Source organism: Eupeodes corollae, chromosome 1 (genome assembly GCF_945859685.1).
Source record: "Eupeodes corollae chromosome 1, idEupCoro1.1, whole genome shotgun sequence".
Lineage (NCBI taxonomy): Eukaryota > Metazoa > Arthropoda > Insecta > Diptera > Syrphidae > Eupeodes > Eupeodes corollae.
Window position 1 is genome coordinate 255,440,593 of NC_079147.1, and position 20,372 is coordinate 255,460,964.

Here is a 20,372-nt window from a genome sequence, read left to right on the forward strand (position 1 = left end):
TAAAATTTTGAGAAAAATCGAATTGACATTTTTTTTATAAAAAAATAAAAATCTAAAAAACACATTACTCAAAGTTGGTAAAAATTGAATATCGATTCAAATATCTTTTCAAAAACTTGAAATTTGGGCTTCAATCTTATTTTATCTTATAAGAAATATTGTTTTCAACATTTTAAAAAATGTTGAGAAAAATCGAATTGGCAGTTTTTTTACAAAAAATAAAAACCTAAACAAAAATTAATACAAGTTGGTAAAAATTGATTCCCGACTCAAATATCTTTTCAAAAATTGTAGATATTGGCTTAACACTTCTTTTATCTTTCGAAACAAATTTTTGTTAACATTCAGTAAAATTTAAAAAAAAAAAACGAATAGACATTTTTTGTAAAAAAAATTAAAAACCTAAAAAAGTATTTAACAAAAGTTGGTAAAAATTGATTTTCGACTTAAATAACTTTTCAAATATTTGAAATATTGGCTTCCAACTAATTTTATCTTATAAGAAATTTTGTTTTCAACATTTGATAATATTTTGAAAAAAATCGAATTACAAAAAATAAAACTCTAAAAAAAAACAATACTAAAACTTGGTAAAAATTTACTTTCGACTCAAATAGCTTTTCAAAAATTAAAAAGAGGCTGTAATGTGACCCACACTGATAACTTCCCATCCCGTCTGTCGGTTTGTCTTGCTTAAAAGTTTGTCTGTATGTACTCGTATCAATTTTTACCAAATTTGCGTACTATTTTTTGTAGATTTTATTTTTTATGAAAAAACGGACTGTTGGATTTTTATATAAAAATTACTGAATATTGAAAACAATATTTTCTGTGAAATAAAATAAGTTTGAAGCCAATATTTTTAATTTTTGAAAAGCTATTTGAGCCGAAAATAAATTTTTACAAAGTTTTATTATTGTTTTTTTTTTTAGAGTTTTATTTTTTGTAAAAAAAAACTGTCAATTCGAATTTTTTAAAAATTTTAATGAATTTTGAAAACAATATTTCTTATAAGATAAAATTAGTTCAAGCCACTATTTAAAATGTTTGAAGACATATTTGAGTCGAAAATCAATTTTTACCAACTTTTATACATTTTTTTTCTTAGGTTTTTGTTTTTTGTAAAAAAACTGTCGATTCGATTTTTCTCAAAATGTGTCCTTATGTTTAAAGCAATATTCCTTATAGGAAAAAATTAATAACAAGCTATTATCTCAAAGTTTTTTAAAGATATTTGAGTCGAAAATCATTTTTTACCAACTTTTGTACATTTTTATTTTAGGTTTTTTATTTTTTGTAAAAAAACGGTCAATTTGATTTTTCTCAACATTTTTTGAAATGTTGAAAACAATATTTCTTATAAGATAAAATAAGATTGAAACCCAAATTTCAAGTTTTTGAAAAGATATTTGAATCAATTCAATTTTTACGAACTTTAAGTAATGTGTGTTTTAGATTTTTATTTTTTATAAAAAAAACTGTCAATTAGATTTTTCTCAAAATTTTATCAGATGTCAAAAACATTATTCTTCGTTGCACAAAATTGTTTTAAAGATGAAATCATATTTCAGCCGTAAAATTTTGGAGGTGACACATTTTTGTCAAATGGAAAAAATATATTTCTTTGATATCACGTTACAATATATTATATAAAATTTAGTTCAAGTCTCTAGCGGTTTTGGTTCGTAAGATATTTAGGGTTAACCAAAATATTCACCTTTTTTTCAAACTGCTATGGTAAAAAAATCACCCACGCAATTGTCTTGAGAGCCCTTTCTGCACCTTTCTGCCTTATTATCTGTATAACAAAATTTATTTGAAGTCGATATCTCTTCTAGTTCTTGAGCTATGGAGAACGAAAAAACGTCGCGAACGTACGGACGTATACAAACATACGTCTAGGGTCTAGGGACCTTGTGTGTTGTGTTTCCTTGAAACGTCGAGAAATGTCAAAATTTTCAATTTGACAAATCGGACCCATTACAATAACTTCCTATGGGAAGTTAATAAGATGTTTTCGACTTGATAAAATACTCAAAAGAGAATGATTTTCTTATAGAACTAAACGGATTCAATTTAAATATAACTTTAACGAAAAAGTTGATTTGTCCAAATACTTTAAGCCGAAAGTCCGCTTGGCAAAAAACCAGAAATCCACTTAATTTAATACAGATTCCACTTGTTTTTAGCAAGTCTTTTATAAACACATTATTAAATATATGGGCCAATACATCAACGACATTAAAAGCGATAGAAATGGCAATCTCAAGGCAACCTAGCCTGAGATCCATATAGCGCTGTAGTGCGCCGTTTTGATATTAAAAGCGATACTTTTCAAAAACTTGTTAGAAAAACTGTTTTGATTCGCAGAATTTGAGCTGTCCATGGAAATAAGAATTTTATATAGCTCAAAAGAAATGGATAGGCTGAAAATGTTTTGAGACCTATTTTCTTTATTAAAACAATGTCTGGAGCAGAAACTTACGGTTAACATTGTAAAACCAGCAGTCTTAAGCGTATCGAGGGCAACCCCTGTGAAAAAATTGTTAAATATGTTAGACATATTTAAAGAAGAGTGAATTTTTTGGCCCATATATCGTCGGTATCCTGCAAAAACGTCTCAAGTCCACTTTTTTGTGAAATAGAGTTAATAATGCAAAAATGTCCCAAAAGTCATAATCCATGTCGTGAAAAAAAATCCCATCTCTATTTAAAGTATTTATGTAGTTATTGTATTAAAACCATCCATTCTATGTCCAAAACATCCAAGTGCGTAGAGCAAGAAAGACCCAAGTGGACTTGGGTCCTTTTTGCACAACTCTTTTATTTCCTTTTTTTCATTTTCTCTGCAAAAAAAGCCCAAGTACTGATATCAAATAAAAAACTATTTCATGGCCTACTTGAATTTTTTTATTAGGGGATTTCCCAAATAGTTTTGCTTTGAATTTACGTTAAGAAAAATGATCATTATTGAAAGTTGTTCATGTGTGTAGGTTGAGCTTTTTTACTCTATTTTAAGAAAAATGAATTTCTCAAGCCGAAGCGCTGTTCTTCTACAGCTTGCGTTAAAAAAAGGTTATTATTTAGTTTCAAAATAGCTAGAACGTTGTTTAACTTAATGATTAATTACTTTCAGAACATTCCAATAAAAATTTTGATATTATAAATTTTAACAAACCCAGTACTTCAAGAGCTTCAAAAACAAAATCTACGGTATCAAATGGTACTTCCTGACTTTTGAAAATCATTTCATGATGTATGTAAGGCTTAAATTCGATTTTGAATTTTATGTTTAGATATTCAAGAACCCATTCCTGGATGTAGTAAAGAAAACAGCGAAAAAGAATGGGATGAATCAAGCCTTGACCAAGATTTTTCAGGCGACGATGATGACCTTGATTATATTCCTGACAACAACAACGAATCAAGCGATGATGATGGTGAAGGAGATGTCGTGGTTTTGGAGGCGCCTCAAGAATCTACTGCAGAAACACCAATCGCTGAAAAGAAAAATATAAGGTGGAGAAAATCGTGTCCAGAACTATGGAAACGAAATTTAAAGCATGCTGATTTAATACGAGGTAAGAATCCCAAGCAATCAAAGTGTGAAAAATGTCGTTTTAAATGCAAGGACAAATTTACGGAAGAACAGCGACTAAAAATGTGCAAAGACTTTTGGAAGTTACCATATCAACGCCAAAAAGATTTCATTTTAAATGCGGTAGTCGATTCGCAGATACAAAGGCCCCGAGTAAGATCTTCAATTAAAAAAGTTAACCGTAGTGTAGCTAGATCGTACTTTTTGAAAAATGAAAACTCCAATGTACGGGTTTGTCGCGACTTTTTTTGTGGGACCACATCGAAAGCTTTCCAACTGTAGAGTCTCACTACTGCCGCAAAAGTTCTAATCGGATGTATTTAGATGCAAATCTGAGTATATCAAAAATGTATGCCTTATTCTTAGAAAAATACAAGAGTGACACGTTAACAAAGATACCTTCATCGACTACCTACAGGAAAGTTTTCGGTGAGTGCTACAATTTGTCGTTCTTTCGTCCAAAGAAAGATCAATGCCAAGCATGTGAAAAAGGCAAAGATAGCCAAAATGCTGATTACATTGCCCATTTAAAAAGAAAAAAAGAATGTTCAGAAGCAAAATCCTTGGACAAAGAAAGGGCCATCAAGAAGCCTAATTTCATGGCATGCACATTCGACTTGCAATCGGTGTTGCAAATTCCTTCAAGCGATGTAAGTCCAATGTATTACAGCCGAAAACTATGTGCATATAACTTAACTATTTACAACGCCGCTCCACCTAACGATGCTTTTTGCTATTTTTGGACAGAAACTGATGGCAAAAGAGGAAGCAATGAAATTGGTTCGTGCTTGTATAAGTATTTGCATCAACTATCACCAAAAATAAAAGAAGTGTCTTTTTTTTCTGATACGTGCAGTGGCCAAAATAGAAATAAAAATATTTCAATATTATTTCTCTATTTGGTTCCAACTTTAAATTTAGATATAATTGAACACAAATTTCTAGAAAGTGGACACAGCTACATGGAAGTTGATAGCATGCACAGCGCAATCGAGAGGCAAAAAAAGAATTTTCCAGTCTATACGATCCAGGACTGGCTGACTATATTCAGACTCGTACGTTCCAAAAGACTTAAGAGCAAAGGAAATCAGTATAATATAACCCAAATGCGATACACTGACTTTCTGGACTTGTCACAACTGTCGGATATTATAAAAAACAAAAATTTGGACGAAAATGGAGACAAGGTTAACTGGTTAAAAGTAAAATCTTTTAGGTACCAAAAGATAAAACCTGGTGTGATGGAATACAAATATGACCACACTGAAACTTATAAAGAGATACGTGTTTTTGGTAAAGGTCGTCCAATTAATTTAAAAGAAGTTACCATCAAAAGAGTCTATAACAGCAGCCTTCCCATAAGTGTGGAAAAGAAAAAAGATTTACTTAGTCTTTGCAAGTCAGGAGCCATACCGGAAGAGTTTCACCAATGGTACAAAAACTTAAAAACAAGCAAAATCACCAGAAATAAGGCCCCAGAGCCCGATATAAATGAGGATTCGGAATCAGACCAAGATTAATACATAACAAAAAAAACAAAAAAAAATGTTCATAAAAAACCCATGTCCCTTTAAACCTTTTTTTTTAATGCAAAAAAGACCTATGTCCAAGATTCATTTAATTTTTGTATAAAAAAAAGTTGAATAAATTGAATTGAGTTAAATTTTTTGGTTTCATCTTATTTATAAATACTTTTACTATCAGATTTTAATTACAATTTTCAAATCAAAACTGCTTAGTGATTTTTCCGGCCGCCATGAACTTTAAATCTTCAATAACTCAGAAACACAAAAATGTGACTTGAGATGTTTTTGCAGGATACCGACGATATGTAGTTTATAATAATGGGTGAATCAAAAGTAACATTAATTCAAAAAATTTAATTAATGATGCCCCACTCTTTTTTAAGATTCCCTTGAGCTATTTTAAATTTTTGAGAAAAGTAGTGTTCTTTACACAAGGATACCTGGGCAGCAACTTCCTTTGATAACTCTGAATATTTTTTTCTGCAGACAAAGCTCTATATCCAAAATAAATTGAAGATCAATATAAAAAATGAATTGTTTTTTTTACCCATGGAAACCCCCTTAGCAAAATTTTATATTATATAAACTCTATGTGACAATATTGCCAGAAATGTCATTACAGCCATTGACAGGCGAGGTTATAAACTGTCAGGTGTGGTTGTTGAGAACAAATAGCAATAGCTGACAACTACTTCAGTGTCTATTGTCATATTAAGTAACCAATACTATAGCTAAGTTATTCAAAATTCGCCTCTTGACATGTATTTTTTATAAGACTTTTAAACTCTTATCATCACAATTAATTCTGATGACAGCAAGTATGACAGCTGATAGGTCTATTCTGCAACCATGTCACAAATAAGTATTTCCATTGGTGTATTTCGATTTCAATATCCAATATCTACTTAGTTGTTTGGAATTTCCAGCAAACCAATTATACAAACAAATGAAAAATGAATCCTTCTGGAATCTGACCAAATCAAATGTCATAATCCTTACTTCAGTCAAAACGCAAATCAAAAATATTCAATTTATTTTAAATGAATATTTTTTTACTTTGTCTGTTTCTTTTTGGTCGTCTATTCAAATTCGTCTACTGAATTGACCCTTCCGCCTTTATCCATGATGCTAGTTAGAATCCCAAAACAAAGTCAATTTCGCGTCAATGTCATTTAATTTGCAACAGTAAAACTCTAATGTCAATGTTTTGACAGCAACATAATCTATGGGCTTATTTTATGGTAAACAAAAGTGTAACTATCGATTTTGACACATTTGACATATTTCTAGATAATTTTAAAATAAATTGCTTTCTTTTGAACTTTTAAAGCAAAAACACACTTTTCAAGGATGTTGTTTCCCGTAACAACTTAATTTCTGCGTCAAACAATGTCATCCATAACAACATACCTCCTGCAATACAAACAAAAATATACGTACATCTATAGAAAATACAGTTCTTCAAAACTCACTCTTAGGACAAAACAAAAAATCCAGGTTATGGTCATTCATGAGAGAGCTAAAAATTTGGGTCAAATTGGGGCGTTGGTTGGTTGCTTGCAACATCATGCAACTTAATAATGTTTGTTTTTTCCTTTTTTTTAATCGAGTCGAGAGTAAACCTACGCAAATGCACCTAGACAAGCCCCAGCAGCTGCATCAGCAGCAATAATGTGTTGAGGAGGTAAAGAACGCAGAGGTATGTACATTTGTACATAAAATGGTGAATTCACCACACCAACCTCCTTACAGTCGTGTTGTGTGTTGTATTTTCTGTGAAACTTACCTCTCACATTTGTACAGAATACAGGTTAAGGTCAGCACAGGCGTGTAAGCTCCTATCCTAACGGTAGATATCCTGTTTTATGTGCAAAACATACATAGATATACAAATGTATGTGTTTTTCGGGGTATAAGCAAATGATGCACAACAGTTATGTGGATTTACCTTTCACCTCACTACGTCGGTTGATCCTGATGGTAGATAATTCGACTCCAGTCTTAATCTGCTGATTGCGGGTAGTTTGACGATGGTGGGTAAATTTGAAGGGCTAACAGTCGTTCATTCATCTGCACGCAAATTGTGGGTGGGCCCGCGTTGGGCGCCATCTATGAATCCGAGTAAAGCGCATGGAATTTCAACACCCTCATGCCTCAAACTGCAGTTAAATCGACTGTATGCACGAAGGGTGGAAGGGGAGCGAAAGAGGGCTTCAAGAAGGGGGTGATGGTTGCATTATTAAAAGTTTTCCTAGTTGTTGCGGTTTGGACTAGTTTCTGCAGAGCTCATTCTGAGATGGTATACTTGTAGTGCTGTATGTGTCTGCGCGCTGCACTGATGGTCTGTGTCTATTTATAGATCAACTTTTCTACATTTTGACCTCCTTTTTTCGTCCTCAGTCCTCTCGTGTTTCGTTTTGAATACTTTTTGTTGTTGTTTCTTTTAAATAGAAAGAAAATAACTGCTTGAAGAGCCAATGCTGGGCAAGAAGAGAAGAGCAGAACGAACCGTGGTTAGCCTTTATTGTTGATGGATGGTTGATGAAGACAAAGGAAATAAGGGATAGAAAAAAGAAAGCAAGGTCTTTCAAGGGGATTTTCTGTAATATTTTGTGTGCTTTTTTTTACTTCTTCACTTTTCTAGTGGTCACAAGGGGATGTTCTTGTGTCTTCAAAGAGCATACAAAGTGAACAGCTTATGAATAAACGAGTAACATAAAGTTGACATTCGACGTCGTCGTCGTCGGTCGTCGTCATTGCAGCAACATAAAGCCATATACCTACGACGACGACTCTAGAAAAGCAGCAAGCAAATTGTTTTCTTTTTTTATTTGTATGTTGGTAGGTAGATAGGTGCTCGAACTATGTACGGACTTGTTTCTCATTTTTATGTTTGGCTTTAACGGAACACAGAAGGCTGGGCTCTATATAATGGAATCAAGGTTACTCAATGCAAATAAGGGTAGATAAAGTCTACTTAAGAAATTGTATTAATCTACAAGAGGGTGAACTTGTTTCTGGGACAAGGTTCTTATTTTAAGAGCCATTTGCATCTCGAAAATTAATAAATTGATTTATTAGCGGAAGTAGAATCTGATTAAAGGTTATGACGAGAGAATTAGGTAAAATTTAAAAGAAATTATTTCCGTTAAAAAAGAAAGAAACAATAATCTAAAGAAAGTTAAGCTCAAGGTTCTTTAGCTAAGGAACCTTGTAATAATTCAAGATCCAAAGAAAATAGCTTTAGCTTTGATGGTCTACATCAATAAAAGGGTATTGACCAAGGGGAAGAAGGGGATTTGGAATGGAAAAAATACATTTTAAATTAAGAAGTAATCAGGCTTGTAAAAGAATGCAATCTTTTAAGAAGATTGCATTCATTTTATTCATCTGGAGATTGGAACTTTAAATTTTAACTCATCAATCACTTGAACTTGAAAAGATTGCAATCATTTGAGATTTCATGCATTTTTTGCATTTACTTGAAGTCCTTGCATTCTTTTGAAGTTTTTGCACTTACCTGGAGTGTTTGCATTTTGAGGTTTTTTGACCCGGATTTATCATTGTCATTTGAGTTGAGAGTTTGAATTAGAGTTGAGTTGATATGGTGTTGAAGTGACATTTGACGTTTAACTGACTCAACGTTAATGAACATACGTGCATGAGCTTTTATTTTTAGTTTCTATTTCTATACTCACAAAATATATTTATTGCTCAAATTATTTTCCAAATCCACATCGTCAATTATAAAATATTTAAGGTATTGTCATATTTGACAGTGTTCACGTTCGAATCTTTCAAGTGGACACATCTTAAAGTTTCATCGCTTTATATCCCCCTTAAGACTGACGTGGTTTCGATTTGTCTAATGTTTTTTATGCGAATACTACCGAAATCCAATTGCACAATAATGTGGTCAAAAGTCAATTAAAGAAACTAAGTCAAATATTATGGCGAAACAATTCAAAACAAAGTTATTATTATTCAACTTTTGCAGACATTCAAAAATGTGAAATTTTAAATCAATTTTAAAATCAAAAAATGCATCTGAACACGACTAAATAGTGACAGTTCGTGTAAAAGAATTAAAACTTTGCGTACTATTTTTGTAGATTTTATTTTTTATGAAAAAACGGACTGTTGCATTTTTATACAGAAATTACTGAATATAAGAAACAATATTTTCTGTGAAATAAAAAAAGTTTGAAGACAATATTTTTAATTTTTGAAAAACTATTTGAGTCGTAAGTAAATTTTTACCAAGTTTTAGTATTGTTTTTTTTTTAGAGTTTTATTTTTTGTAAAAAAAACTTTCAATTCGATTTTTTTTAAATTTTACAAAATGTTGAAAACAATATTTCTTATAAGAAAAAATTAGTTTGAAGCCAAAAGCTACAATTTTTGAAAAGATATTTGAGTTGAAAATCAATTTTTACCAACTTTTATTAATTTAGGTTTTTATTTTTTGTAAAAAAACTGTCAATTCGATTTTTCTCAACATTTTTCAGATTGTTGAAAACAATATTTCTTATAAGATAAAATAAGATTGAAGCCTAAATTTCCAGTATTTGAAAAGATATTTGAATTGATATTCAATTTTTACAAACTTTGAGTCATGTTTTTTTAGATTTTTATTTTTTTATAAAAAAAACTATCAATTCGATTTTTCTCAAAATTTTATCAGATTTTAAAAACATTATTCTTTGTTGCACAAAATTGTTTTGGAGATGAAATCATATTTTGGTCGTAAAACCGTTAAATAGATTTTTTTCAAAAAATATACTTCTTTGATATGACGTTACAATATATAATATAAAATTTATTTCAAGTCTCACCTTTTTTCAAACTGCTATGCTAAAAAAAACCACCCACGCAATATTCTTGAGAGCCCTTCTGCATCTTTCTGCCTTATTATCTGTATAACCAAATTTATTTAAAATCGATATCTCTTCTGGTTCTTGAGCTATGGACGACGAAAAAACGTCGGGAACGTACGTACACACGCACGCACAGACATCTTTATAAAAATCTTTTATTTCGACTCTAGGGACCTTGAAACGTCGAGAAATGTCAAAATTTTCAATTTGACAAATCAGACCCATTACAATAACTTCCTATGGGAAGTTAATAATAAACTTTTTGAAATAGCTTTGATATTTTACTGAATTGTTTAAAAACTTTCCTCCACTATTTTGAAATTCCCACGAAAAGCCATTTAATCTTGCTAAACTACTATTTGTACAAAAAAATTCTACGTTTTTTGACAACATTTCAATTGGAGCACTTAATTCACTTGAGGTAGTAGATTAGTGAATGCTTTGAAAAAGTATAATTTTCCGCCTTACAAATTTTTTTATGAACTACCCTTAAAGAAATATAGACGTTTAAAAAAAGTTATGTTCGTTTTTTTTATTTGGCTTCGACCTTTTTCTTTAGTGACATTTCGTTGCAAATTGTCGCATTATAAATCCAAACCCCGGTTCTCGCGAAGTAATTGTTTTGGGCATAAAAACTAAATCGAAAACTCAAGTTTTCGCATTCATTATTCGTAAGCCACAAATTTTCGTAAACAACAAGTTTTATATATAGCATGTCGAAAACCAGCAGAAATTCTAAGATGAATTAAACAAAAAAACCTTTCGAAACATTCAGCGCTTAGTAAAATGTAAACAAAACATCTGATGACTGCTGTCAAAAGAAATATTTCACTTCAATATTTTGGATTTCTGACCACACAAACCAGAGGTTTGAATTTAAATGAACCTTAATTTTGTTGTGGAGGACAGCCATCCCTCAGGTATTTATTTTCGCAAATAATAATTGAAGTACCTACTAAACTTTTACTTACAAATTTTGCATCAATACAATATTTGACGGTGGATGTTGTAAAAACTGAAATGCCAAACGACAACGTGTAAATGGTCAGTGTGACCAATTTTCGGGTTTTCGAAAACTTTTTGCCGAAAACTCGGTTTTGTGTTTGGCGTAAAAAGGCTATTCATCAAATTCATGAGATAAATGTTTGTACACTGTAAAAACATTTCAACTTTAATAGTTCGTTGTTGCGGAAATAATTTTTTGTATCGATTTTTACAACTATGCTTTAAAAAATCATGATAAATTTAAAGATACAAGAAGACTAAACTAAAAAAATTGTTCGAGCTTATGTTTTAGGTTGATCGTTGAAGTAAATGAACGGATACCATAAAATTCTTTTTATTCCATTGAGCTGATAACATTTGATGTAGTTTCAAACCAAATTTTATTTTAAAAGAAAAAACTATGATATGACAAAATTAGTTATCCTGAAACATTCAAAAGTGACATGTCACTTTTTTTACATCTTTGATGAAGAACACAACATAACAATTTTGACAGTTGTTATCTATTATTTACAAACAGGCTTGTTTTAAATTATAATATAACAAAGCACTAGAAATTATAAATTAGGAAATTTAACCATTGGTCAATTTTTGTATATATTTCATTAAAAGGTTTTCTTGGAATTTTAATGTTCTTAAAGATTCAATTTCCTATATTCGAACACTAGAAAGTTATTGACTTTTGTTTTTGAAAAAATAAATAAATTCTCCAAAATTTTTTTGCAGAAGAGCATTTCAAACAATATACATAAATGATAAATGAAAACGATGACTTCTGTATTCAGCTTAATATCAGACGATTTTCAGATCTCAGACAAATGTCAGATACAGATGATATCATTGGCGGCGTTTTATCTCGTTTTGGGTAGGGTATCTTGGATAGGTGGATTTTAAGATACCTTGTTGAACGAGTTGGATAGCTGTATTGGGATAGCTGTGAAAAAATAAAAACAACTTTCAGCTGTTCACAAAAAACAGAGAAACGTTTAAGCTTTGAAGTCGAAGTTGGGAATTTTAAACGATTTACGTTTAACAGAAAACTATCCTAACAGAAACGAGGGCTATTATGAAGTTGTAGTAGATAGGGTTTGGAAGAATTTCGATCTGATTTCCGAATGAGCAGAAGTTGCTTTGCAGTAATATTTTGAGTTGGTTTGTTCACAGTAGATAAAGTTTTAGCTTAATGCTGGACCAACGCAAGAAGTTTTGTTGCATGATATATCTGTTTGTATATCCAACGCTTCTTTTAAAACCATTTAAGGGGCAAAATCAACTAAAATAGCCAATAAAATGTGAAAAAATCAGTCTTGATATCTAAAATGAATTGCTTATTAACGATTTCAAATTATAAGGATCGCTTGCACAAAGTGCAGCAAAATAAAAGAACTTTTAACTTGGAGAAAAAACAGTTGTTTTTTGTTTCGATCTTGAACGATCAGATGAAGACAGGTATCTTCTAAAACAGACATCCTCATATGAAACGTCAACTGACATTTAGTACCTTTTTGTTTACCAGCAAATACAAAAAAGCTGAAATCAATTTTTAAGTTTCTTGAAATTCAACCATGTGTTGAATCAGCTGTTCTGTCAGATACCTACATACCCCAGAAATTCTTGGATACATTTGGATTCCTTCCATGACATCATAGCTGATTTTGACCAGCTGTTATTTTACACGTAAAACACTAACAAAAAGGTATCCGGATACCTTATCTGTCTGAGATTTAACGCATTCATTGTCGTTATTATCTTTGAAACCAGATTTTGAAATGTTTTTTTTAAGCTATAATTTTTTTGTTTGTAATCAAGCCGATATTTTTGTTAAGTGATTTATGGCATATAAGATCAGTAAATAAAATTATACCTACCTTAAAAAACATTTGTTTAGTCAAAAATTCAGTCAAAAATAATTCTTCCCAAAATCCACACTAAACTGTAATTTTTTGAGGATGCATTATAACCTGGTGGCTTGGTGTCGCGTCCCATATATGGCAATTTTACTTGTTAACACAGCCATTCATCCAAAAATGCGCCTAGTCACTAAAGATGATTTCTCGCCCGAAATTGGGGTCCTCTTCCAAACGATTCAAAGCCTATTCCACGAACAAACGGAGTTGCTTATGGCCATAAACTTTGAGCTCCTGGGTCTAATGGATCTTAAACGGGTGTAGACTCAAGTCCCGACGCGAAATGAGCTAAGTTGAAGTGTGCGAAAGCCCGAGTTCTAGCGCACGGCGAGGAATAGACTGTTTCGGGTTCTGCTGTAGACTTTCAGTGACCACGGCGATGATCTCGGCCGACCTTGCGTTCCTTGAACGTACGGATGTAGGCTGATTGTTTACTGAACTCGTTGTCTCAAAATTGGCCACGAATAAAGTTTTAACATTTGAACGTGCTGTTTAATCGTGTAACTTGTGATCACACTACCTTCCCTTAAAATGACATGAGGCAAATTTAATTGATTTCCAATTAAACTTACGTCAAAGCTCAAAACTTTATAAAACTAATTTCTTGTCCTTATTACGAATTCTTTGTCTTCAGGTTATAACTTCAAGTTTTTGAAATACATTGAAGAAAATATAAAAATAAAATGCTGAGAATGGGTATTTCTGAATTTGAATACATGAAGATAAAATCGGAGTACAGATTCAGAATCAGGACCAAGAATTATCTCTAAAATGAATCATTGTTTTTTATCATTGAAAGCAATCATTAGAATTTTTTGACATTTTGGTAATAGCTGTCACTTAGCATTTTTGTTACTAAGACAAATTTTCTGACTATAATCAACCATTTGAGGTAAGAGTTGATCATTGACAGTAAAACTGACAGTTGGGAATACAAAGAAAATGGAAAGCATTAAGTTGCACGATTATGTTTTGAATTGTGAAATCCACAATCAGCTTTAGGTAGATAATAATTTCATTGTTGAAAAACTAAATTTTAACTTAAGGAAAAGTTCTGGATCAATAAATTAATTTTTTTAATAGACAAAGGGCCTTACCAATAATCAAAATTAAAGCTCAGTTAAATATTTAACTGGGTTTTAAATATATTGCAATACATATAAATATTTTAATAGTTAGGGTAAGGGCTAACACCCAGTTAAATTGTATTGTTGGGAAACTCAACTATAAGCGGACATTTAAATTAAACTCCATGGTTTGCACTGTCACTTTGACAGGCCATCCAACAAATACTTTACAGGTCACAAGAGTTGAGATTTGTTGTGATTGTTGTCTGCTGATTGTTCGTGGCAATATTTTATAAAAAAAGGATGTCGAATAATACTTTTTTTTAATATGAAATTGTGGTTATGTTCAAATAAATATCCATCATTTAAGAAATGGCTGAAAAACAAAATTTAAAACGGAGCAGATCGTCAAATTAGAGGACGGCAATGAAGAAGCTACAAGTCGAACCAGCTAGACCTCTGGCGCATATTATATGTAGATTATAAGCTAAATGATGTCAAGTCATTCAGGCAAAGTGGCTTTGAATTAACGCCGAAACAAGTAAGGGACCGATGGAGCCACTACAAGCAGGAGGTGGACCAATTAAAGTCAATTTAATCGATCTCAGAGGGATACCTGATGTGGAAAATCTTCTAAGGTACCTTCTAAGATCGATTATGAAATTTCCGCTGTGGATTTTGTTGAAGATACCGCAGAATTTCGTTGCTATGCCTTTTTTAAAAAGTCATTAATAATAATAATAGTTACTCAAAAATTTGTTTTGTTCTTATTTTTGCTCTCAAAAATTTCGAACCATTTATTATTTCGAACTTTCAATAATTTTAATTTAAATATTGTATAATTTAATATTGATCAAATATTTTGGTTTTGTTTATGTTTGCAAGTTCTACTAATGTCGATTAAATGCTGTCTTTTTGAGCGAGAATGTAGTACATATTGTAATAGAAGGCTTATTAGTAAAAGACTTGTTTATGTTGGTTATAAGTATACACGCAAATTAACTCGCAAATTAAAACTAAATTAAACACAACAATACCTAGACGTGCTTAGCAATTTATTATTTGTAAGGCGCAAAATCTACAACTTATCTGATTCATTTCGACACGGAACATAACATAAGAGTCCATTGAAAACTAGGGCCTTGTGACTTACAACTCTCAACCATTCCTGTGTGCGAGCACTGTTTTCAGGGAAAGAGGGGACTTACAGTTTTAAGCCAAATCCGGACGGCTTGAGGAAGCACTTTTTATGACAAGAATTACTCTTGGAAAATTTGTCAATTTCTCGCAAGAGTCAGTACCCGGTAAAAAAAAACTTTAGATGGCACAGGCAGGGTTTGACCCAAAACGCACTAACCATCACGCCACAGGACCTATTAGACTGTCTTAAGCAGTATTCACATGAGCACGACCAACGAATGAACGGATATTCGTCGATTTTGACATTTCTTTCAGATGAGAGTTTTTAATTCGTCGCTAATGAAGTTTGACTTCGACAATTGTTTTTTTTTTTGTCCATCATTATTGTGTTTTGTTTTGAAAACAAACGATTGAGAACATGAGGTCGAAACTATATTTGTTAAAAAAAAAGTTATTGGTGTCCTTTTTAATAAACAAAACAAGAAAAAGATTTCAAGAAAAAGAATATGTTTCCTTAATAAGACTGCTGGAAAAATATCCAGAAAACAGCCGAACACCATTCACCATCGAAAACAAAACAAGAATGTTTTTTTTAAGGTTAAGTGCGCTTGATTATTTTATTCGTTGCGAGTGTACATAAAGTGGAACGCGAATGATGTTTGACAGTTCGTTTTAACTACAATTTTTTCGCGACGAATAAATTTGTTTTCTTAAATTTATTAATATATGACATTAAGTGCGTTTTTTTAGTATAGTACAGTGAGAAATTCCCAACAAAACTATCCGCAGTAGCCAAATTTTTGTATTTAAAATTGCTACAACTGAAAGAAGATCATACTTACTTACTTAAGGTGGCGCTACAGTCCGGGGTGGACCTGGGCCTCAACCAACATGCGCCTCCAGCCAGCTCGGTCCCTAGCTAGCTGTCTCCAGTACCCATGTTCTGTAACTATCGCATCGATAAAATTCTTCGAGAAACGGTGAGAATCGGTACAAAAATCAATTTATCGCATCATCGGGTTTCTGTATCTTTTGACAATCGATAACTTTATCGACTGAAACAAACGGAATAGAAATACTGGAAAAATGTGATAAAATGGGTTTCTGTATCTTTGAAAGTCGATAAGTTCATCGATTCAAATGTCAAAACTTATCACTTACCATCAAGCAGGCGAATAGAAAGAAACTAAATAAAATGTCTGAAGCTAAAAAGGTGAACAAATAAATAAATAATAAAAAGTTCTATTTTTTACATTATTTTATTCAAATTTTATAATTTAGAGATCCTCCCGAGTTACCGGTGGTCAGAAGACAACTTTAATAGAATATATGGCCGAAAACAAGCCCTTTGCAAGAGGCCAATTCTCAAGCCTAAATTCTAGGCAAAATAACAGCGAGACGTGGGAGAGTTTAAGCGCACAGCTAAATGCTCAAGGACCTAACGTAAAAGCTGTTGAGCAATGGAAAAAGGTATACATAATATACATATACAAAAACAAAGTAAGCACCAATTTGGTGTTGATCTTGTTTCGAGGACAAAGTTTTTAATTTGTAATTTTTGTTTTAGTGCTGGACAGACATCAAATCGTCCGTTAAAAAACAAGCCAGCGAGCAAAGGGCGTTTATGAATAAAACTGGTGGTGGGAGCGTAATGGACCGACCTCGACCACTCAGTGATATGGATGAGAAAGTTTTGTCCATCATTACAATTGATGCCGTTGATGGGGATGGTTCAACCCCTGAATTGGGAATAGAAGTAGCACTCAATGAATACGATGTAAATACCTACAAATTATTCTTTATTAAATTGAATTCTAATCTATTTTTTTATGTATAGAATCTAGAAATTGAACTAGATGAAGACGAGGGCCCTAAACCTCCAAAAGTTAAGAAGACCCAAAATATTGGGTATGCAAATGCTTTGGAGGAAGCAAGGGCCATGCAAAGCTCCGTCGAACAAAAGCTCGACGAAATTTTAAAAATAATCAAGGAAATTCTGGATTTTTTTAAAAAAAAGTGAATATTAGCTCTTTATATGTAATTAACTCTCTCCGTGTGATTTGTTTGTTGTTTTTTTAAGTATACATATTTATTTTACTGTTTGTATGTTTTATGAAGTTTATTTATTTTATTGGATTCACTATTTTTATTTTTTTTAAGGATGTTTTTTATTATTTTGTTAAAATAAAAATAAGCCTATAGCATATATTTATAAAGACTTGCACTTCGATTTTCATTTCTTAACAAAACATTGGTACTTTTCGAGTGACATTATTTTCCAACTAAAACTTATCAGAATTTCAGTGAAATTTCAATGTCACTCGAAAAGTATTTGCTCGATTTGGATAATTCAAAAGCTTCTGAGTCACTTATTAAGTGTTATGCTGAATTTCAAAAACAATTTTTAATTTCAACAAATATTTCAAAAAAACATCATATGAAAATAGTTTCCTCATGCTCAAGGATTGTATACGAACTGACGAAACTATTCCTATATGAATTTTTTTTGTAATTTCTGCTTGAATCGAAAATGGATTTTAGTACCACGAATAGGATCTTAATTAAGACTCAGAAACGTTTGAATTATCCAAAAGAATCGATTGGTTTTAAAATGACATTTACATATCAAAAACTTACAAGAACTTGAAGAGAAAATAATACGAAATCAATGATGATTTTTTATAATTTGTTTTTTTTATTTATTTAAATTTTTTAGTAATATTTTTAGACAAATTAATTAAAATTTCGTTTGATGCGGTCTCGAATCACCGTGGCTGCTCGTAGATGGGCTGAAGCATTTTCGTGGAAAGAGCTTTCATCTCCAGCATCATTTTCGTCTTGAAAATTTTCCTCTTCTAAAAGGCCGTGCCTTAATCGGAAGTTATGCAGCATACAGCATGCATTAATTATTCTTCCTGCTGCTGGCGGAGAATAGCATAATCCCAATTTAAGGCACCGGAACACAGATTTTAAAACTCCGTTGAGCCTTTCGACACAGTTGCGTGTTCTTGCATGAATGAAGTTGTACGATCTCTCATCAACAGCAGAAGAAGAGCGGTATGGTGTCATGAGATAAGGGCGAAGTGGATAGCCAGAATCACCTACATAAAAAAGATTTAAAATTGAAGTGCAAACGCCTTGTGAAACATAATTGCTTACCTAACAGCCAAGAGCTGTGTTCCCCCGGTTCACAAGCTTCATAGCGTCGTTCAAGCAAAGAATTTACTTGAGATCCATCCCATGTATAGGAATCATGTGAGGATCCTCCAAACTTTGCTATCACACTTAGAATTCTCAGATTGTAGTCACATACCTAAAAGCAATTTTCATTAAAACTAAGATTTTAAGTTCTTAAGAATATATTTACCAACTGGACGTTCTTCGAGTGGTATCCTTTTCTGTTGAGGTAGCATGCTTCGATTTCAATGTTTGGTTTTTGGATCCTCACATGGGTGCAGTCAACAGCCCCAATAACTCCGGGAAATCCGGTCTCATTGAAAAATCTAATAATAATTTACATATGTATGATAATAATAAGTTCAAAAATATTTTTCAAATTTACCTTTGCTTTATTGAATCGTATTCCTCTTCTCTGGGGAATTTTATCCACTTGCCCGCTAGCTTGTCCTGAAGTATTTTGGATACTTCGGCTACAATGCGGGACACCATAGTTCGGCTCATTGCTGCTGAAAAGTCGTGTCCAACGTCCCTTTGGTAGGACCCAGACGCAAAAAAAAGCAGTGCCGCACAGATACGAACAGGGATGGGGATAAAGGTTGTCCTCTGTCCCTGCCTCATATGTGGACGCATTTCTTCAACGAGAATGAGCGCTGCATCCCGACTAAGTCGGTACAACTCCCGAAATCGCTCTTCTGGCATTTCAAATGGGTTAGTATTATCCCGAAGTCTTCGCCTGTGTATACGCATTCTGTTGCGTCCATTCCGACAATAAAATTATTGCAAACATAGTAGATATATTTTGTATATTAATATTTCTTTTTACTTTTACTCAATATCAATTATTTTAAAACTTTCTTTTTTTATTTGACAGAAGATTGACAGTTCAACTTATCGCCTTCCAATTGATATTCCAGTCAGAATAGTTTGGAAATTGAACTTATCGCGTTCAATTACAGAACCCCGATTTTTTCCAGAGGTGATAACTGAGGAATGAGTTGTTTCATTTTTTAACGATGCGAAAAGTTATCGCCTTAGTTACAGAACATAGGTACAGTTTCGCACGCCAAGTTGGTTGAGGTCCTCTCCCACCTGGGTACGCCACCAGAGTAGCGGTCTTCCTCTACTGCGCCGTCCCTCGGGATTGGATTCGAAGACTTTCCGTGCTGGAGCGTTGATGTCCATCCGCTCTACATGACCTAGCCATCTAAGCCGATGGACTTTAATTCTGCTAACTAGGTCAGTGTCGCTGTACAGCCCGAACAGTTCGCCGTTATATCTTCTCCTCCATTCTCCATCTATGCGTACGGGACCAAAAATCGCCCGAAGAATTTTTCTCTCGAAGCATCCTAAGACGCTCTCATCTTTCTTTGACAGGGTCCAGGCCTCAGCGCCATAATTGAGGACCGGGATGATGAGTGTCTTATAGATGGTGATTTTACATGCTCGAGAGAGCACTTTACTTCTCAATTGCCTTCTAAGTCCAAAGAAGCAGCGATTTGCAAGAGTTATTCTTCGTTTGATTTCAGCGCTGGTGTCGTTGTCTGTATTAATAGCGGTGCCTAGGTAGACAAAGTCCTTTACTACCTCAAAGTTATAGCTGTCCATGGTGACGTTTTGTCCCAGACGTCGTTGTTCAAGGTCCTTTTTTGATGATAGCATATACTTGGTCTTGCCCTCATTGACCACTAACCCCAACTTCTTCGCTTCCGTCGTAATGCTTAAAAACGCTCCACTGACATCACACTTTGATCTTCCAATTATGTCATCTGCGTATCCGAGTAATTGGATGGACCTTTGGAAGATTGTGCCTCTAGTGTTGACGGTTGAGTTTTGCACAATTCTTTCCAGAACGATGTTGAAGAAGTCGCATGACAGTGCATCGCCTTGTCTAAAACCTTTTTTGACATCAAATGCATCGGTAAGATCTTTTCCGACCTTGATAGAGCAGCGTGCATTCTCCATCGTCATTCTGCACAAACGGATAAGTTTGACAGGGATGCCAAAACTAGACATTGCTCGATCGAGCTCTTCCTTATAGATGCTGTCATACGCGGCTTTAAAATCGATAAAGA

The 20,372-nt window shown here is 32.8% G+C and overlaps 3 protein-coding genes across 4 annotated transcripts in view; 1 reads left to right on the forward strand and 2 right to left on the reverse strand.

Annotated features, from left to right (window-relative positions):
- LOC129943527 (probable cytochrome P450 6g2) overlaps positions 1-20,372 on the reverse strand; it is a 144,594-nt gene that overhangs the window by 25,754 nt on the left and 98,468 nt on the right. The window lies entirely within an intron of this gene.
- On the forward strand, positions 16,135-18,323 carry LOC129943529 (uncharacterized). Of its 2 annotated transcripts, none has more exons than XM_056053041.1 (4): positions 16,135-16,333; positions 16,402-16,590; positions 16,688-16,897; positions 18,143-18,323. In XM_056053041.1, the coding sequence occupies exons 1-4, from the start codon at positions 16,316-16,318 to the stop codon at positions 18,194-18,196; spliced, it is 471 nt and encodes a 156-aa protein (XP_055909016.1). In that variant the 5' UTR covers positions 16,135-16,315; the 3' UTR covers positions 18,197-18,323. The 2 variants fall into 2 exon arrangements, with proteins under 2 accessions (XP_055909016.1, XP_055909015.1); XM_056053040.1 differs by lacking the exon at positions 18,143-18,323 and adding an exon at positions 16,958-17,460 and having other exon boundaries at positions 16,141-16,333.
- LOC129949936 (putative nuclease HARBI1) lies at positions 18,218-19,047 on the reverse strand. The gene is made up of 4 exons (XM_056061676.1): positions 18,683-19,047; positions 18,488-18,623; positions 18,285-18,433; positions 18,218-18,221 (listed from the first exon to the last, which is right to left on the reverse strand). The coding sequence occupies exons 1-4, from the start codon at positions 19,045-19,047 to the stop codon at positions 18,218-18,220; spliced, it is 654 nt and encodes a 217-aa protein (XP_055917651.1).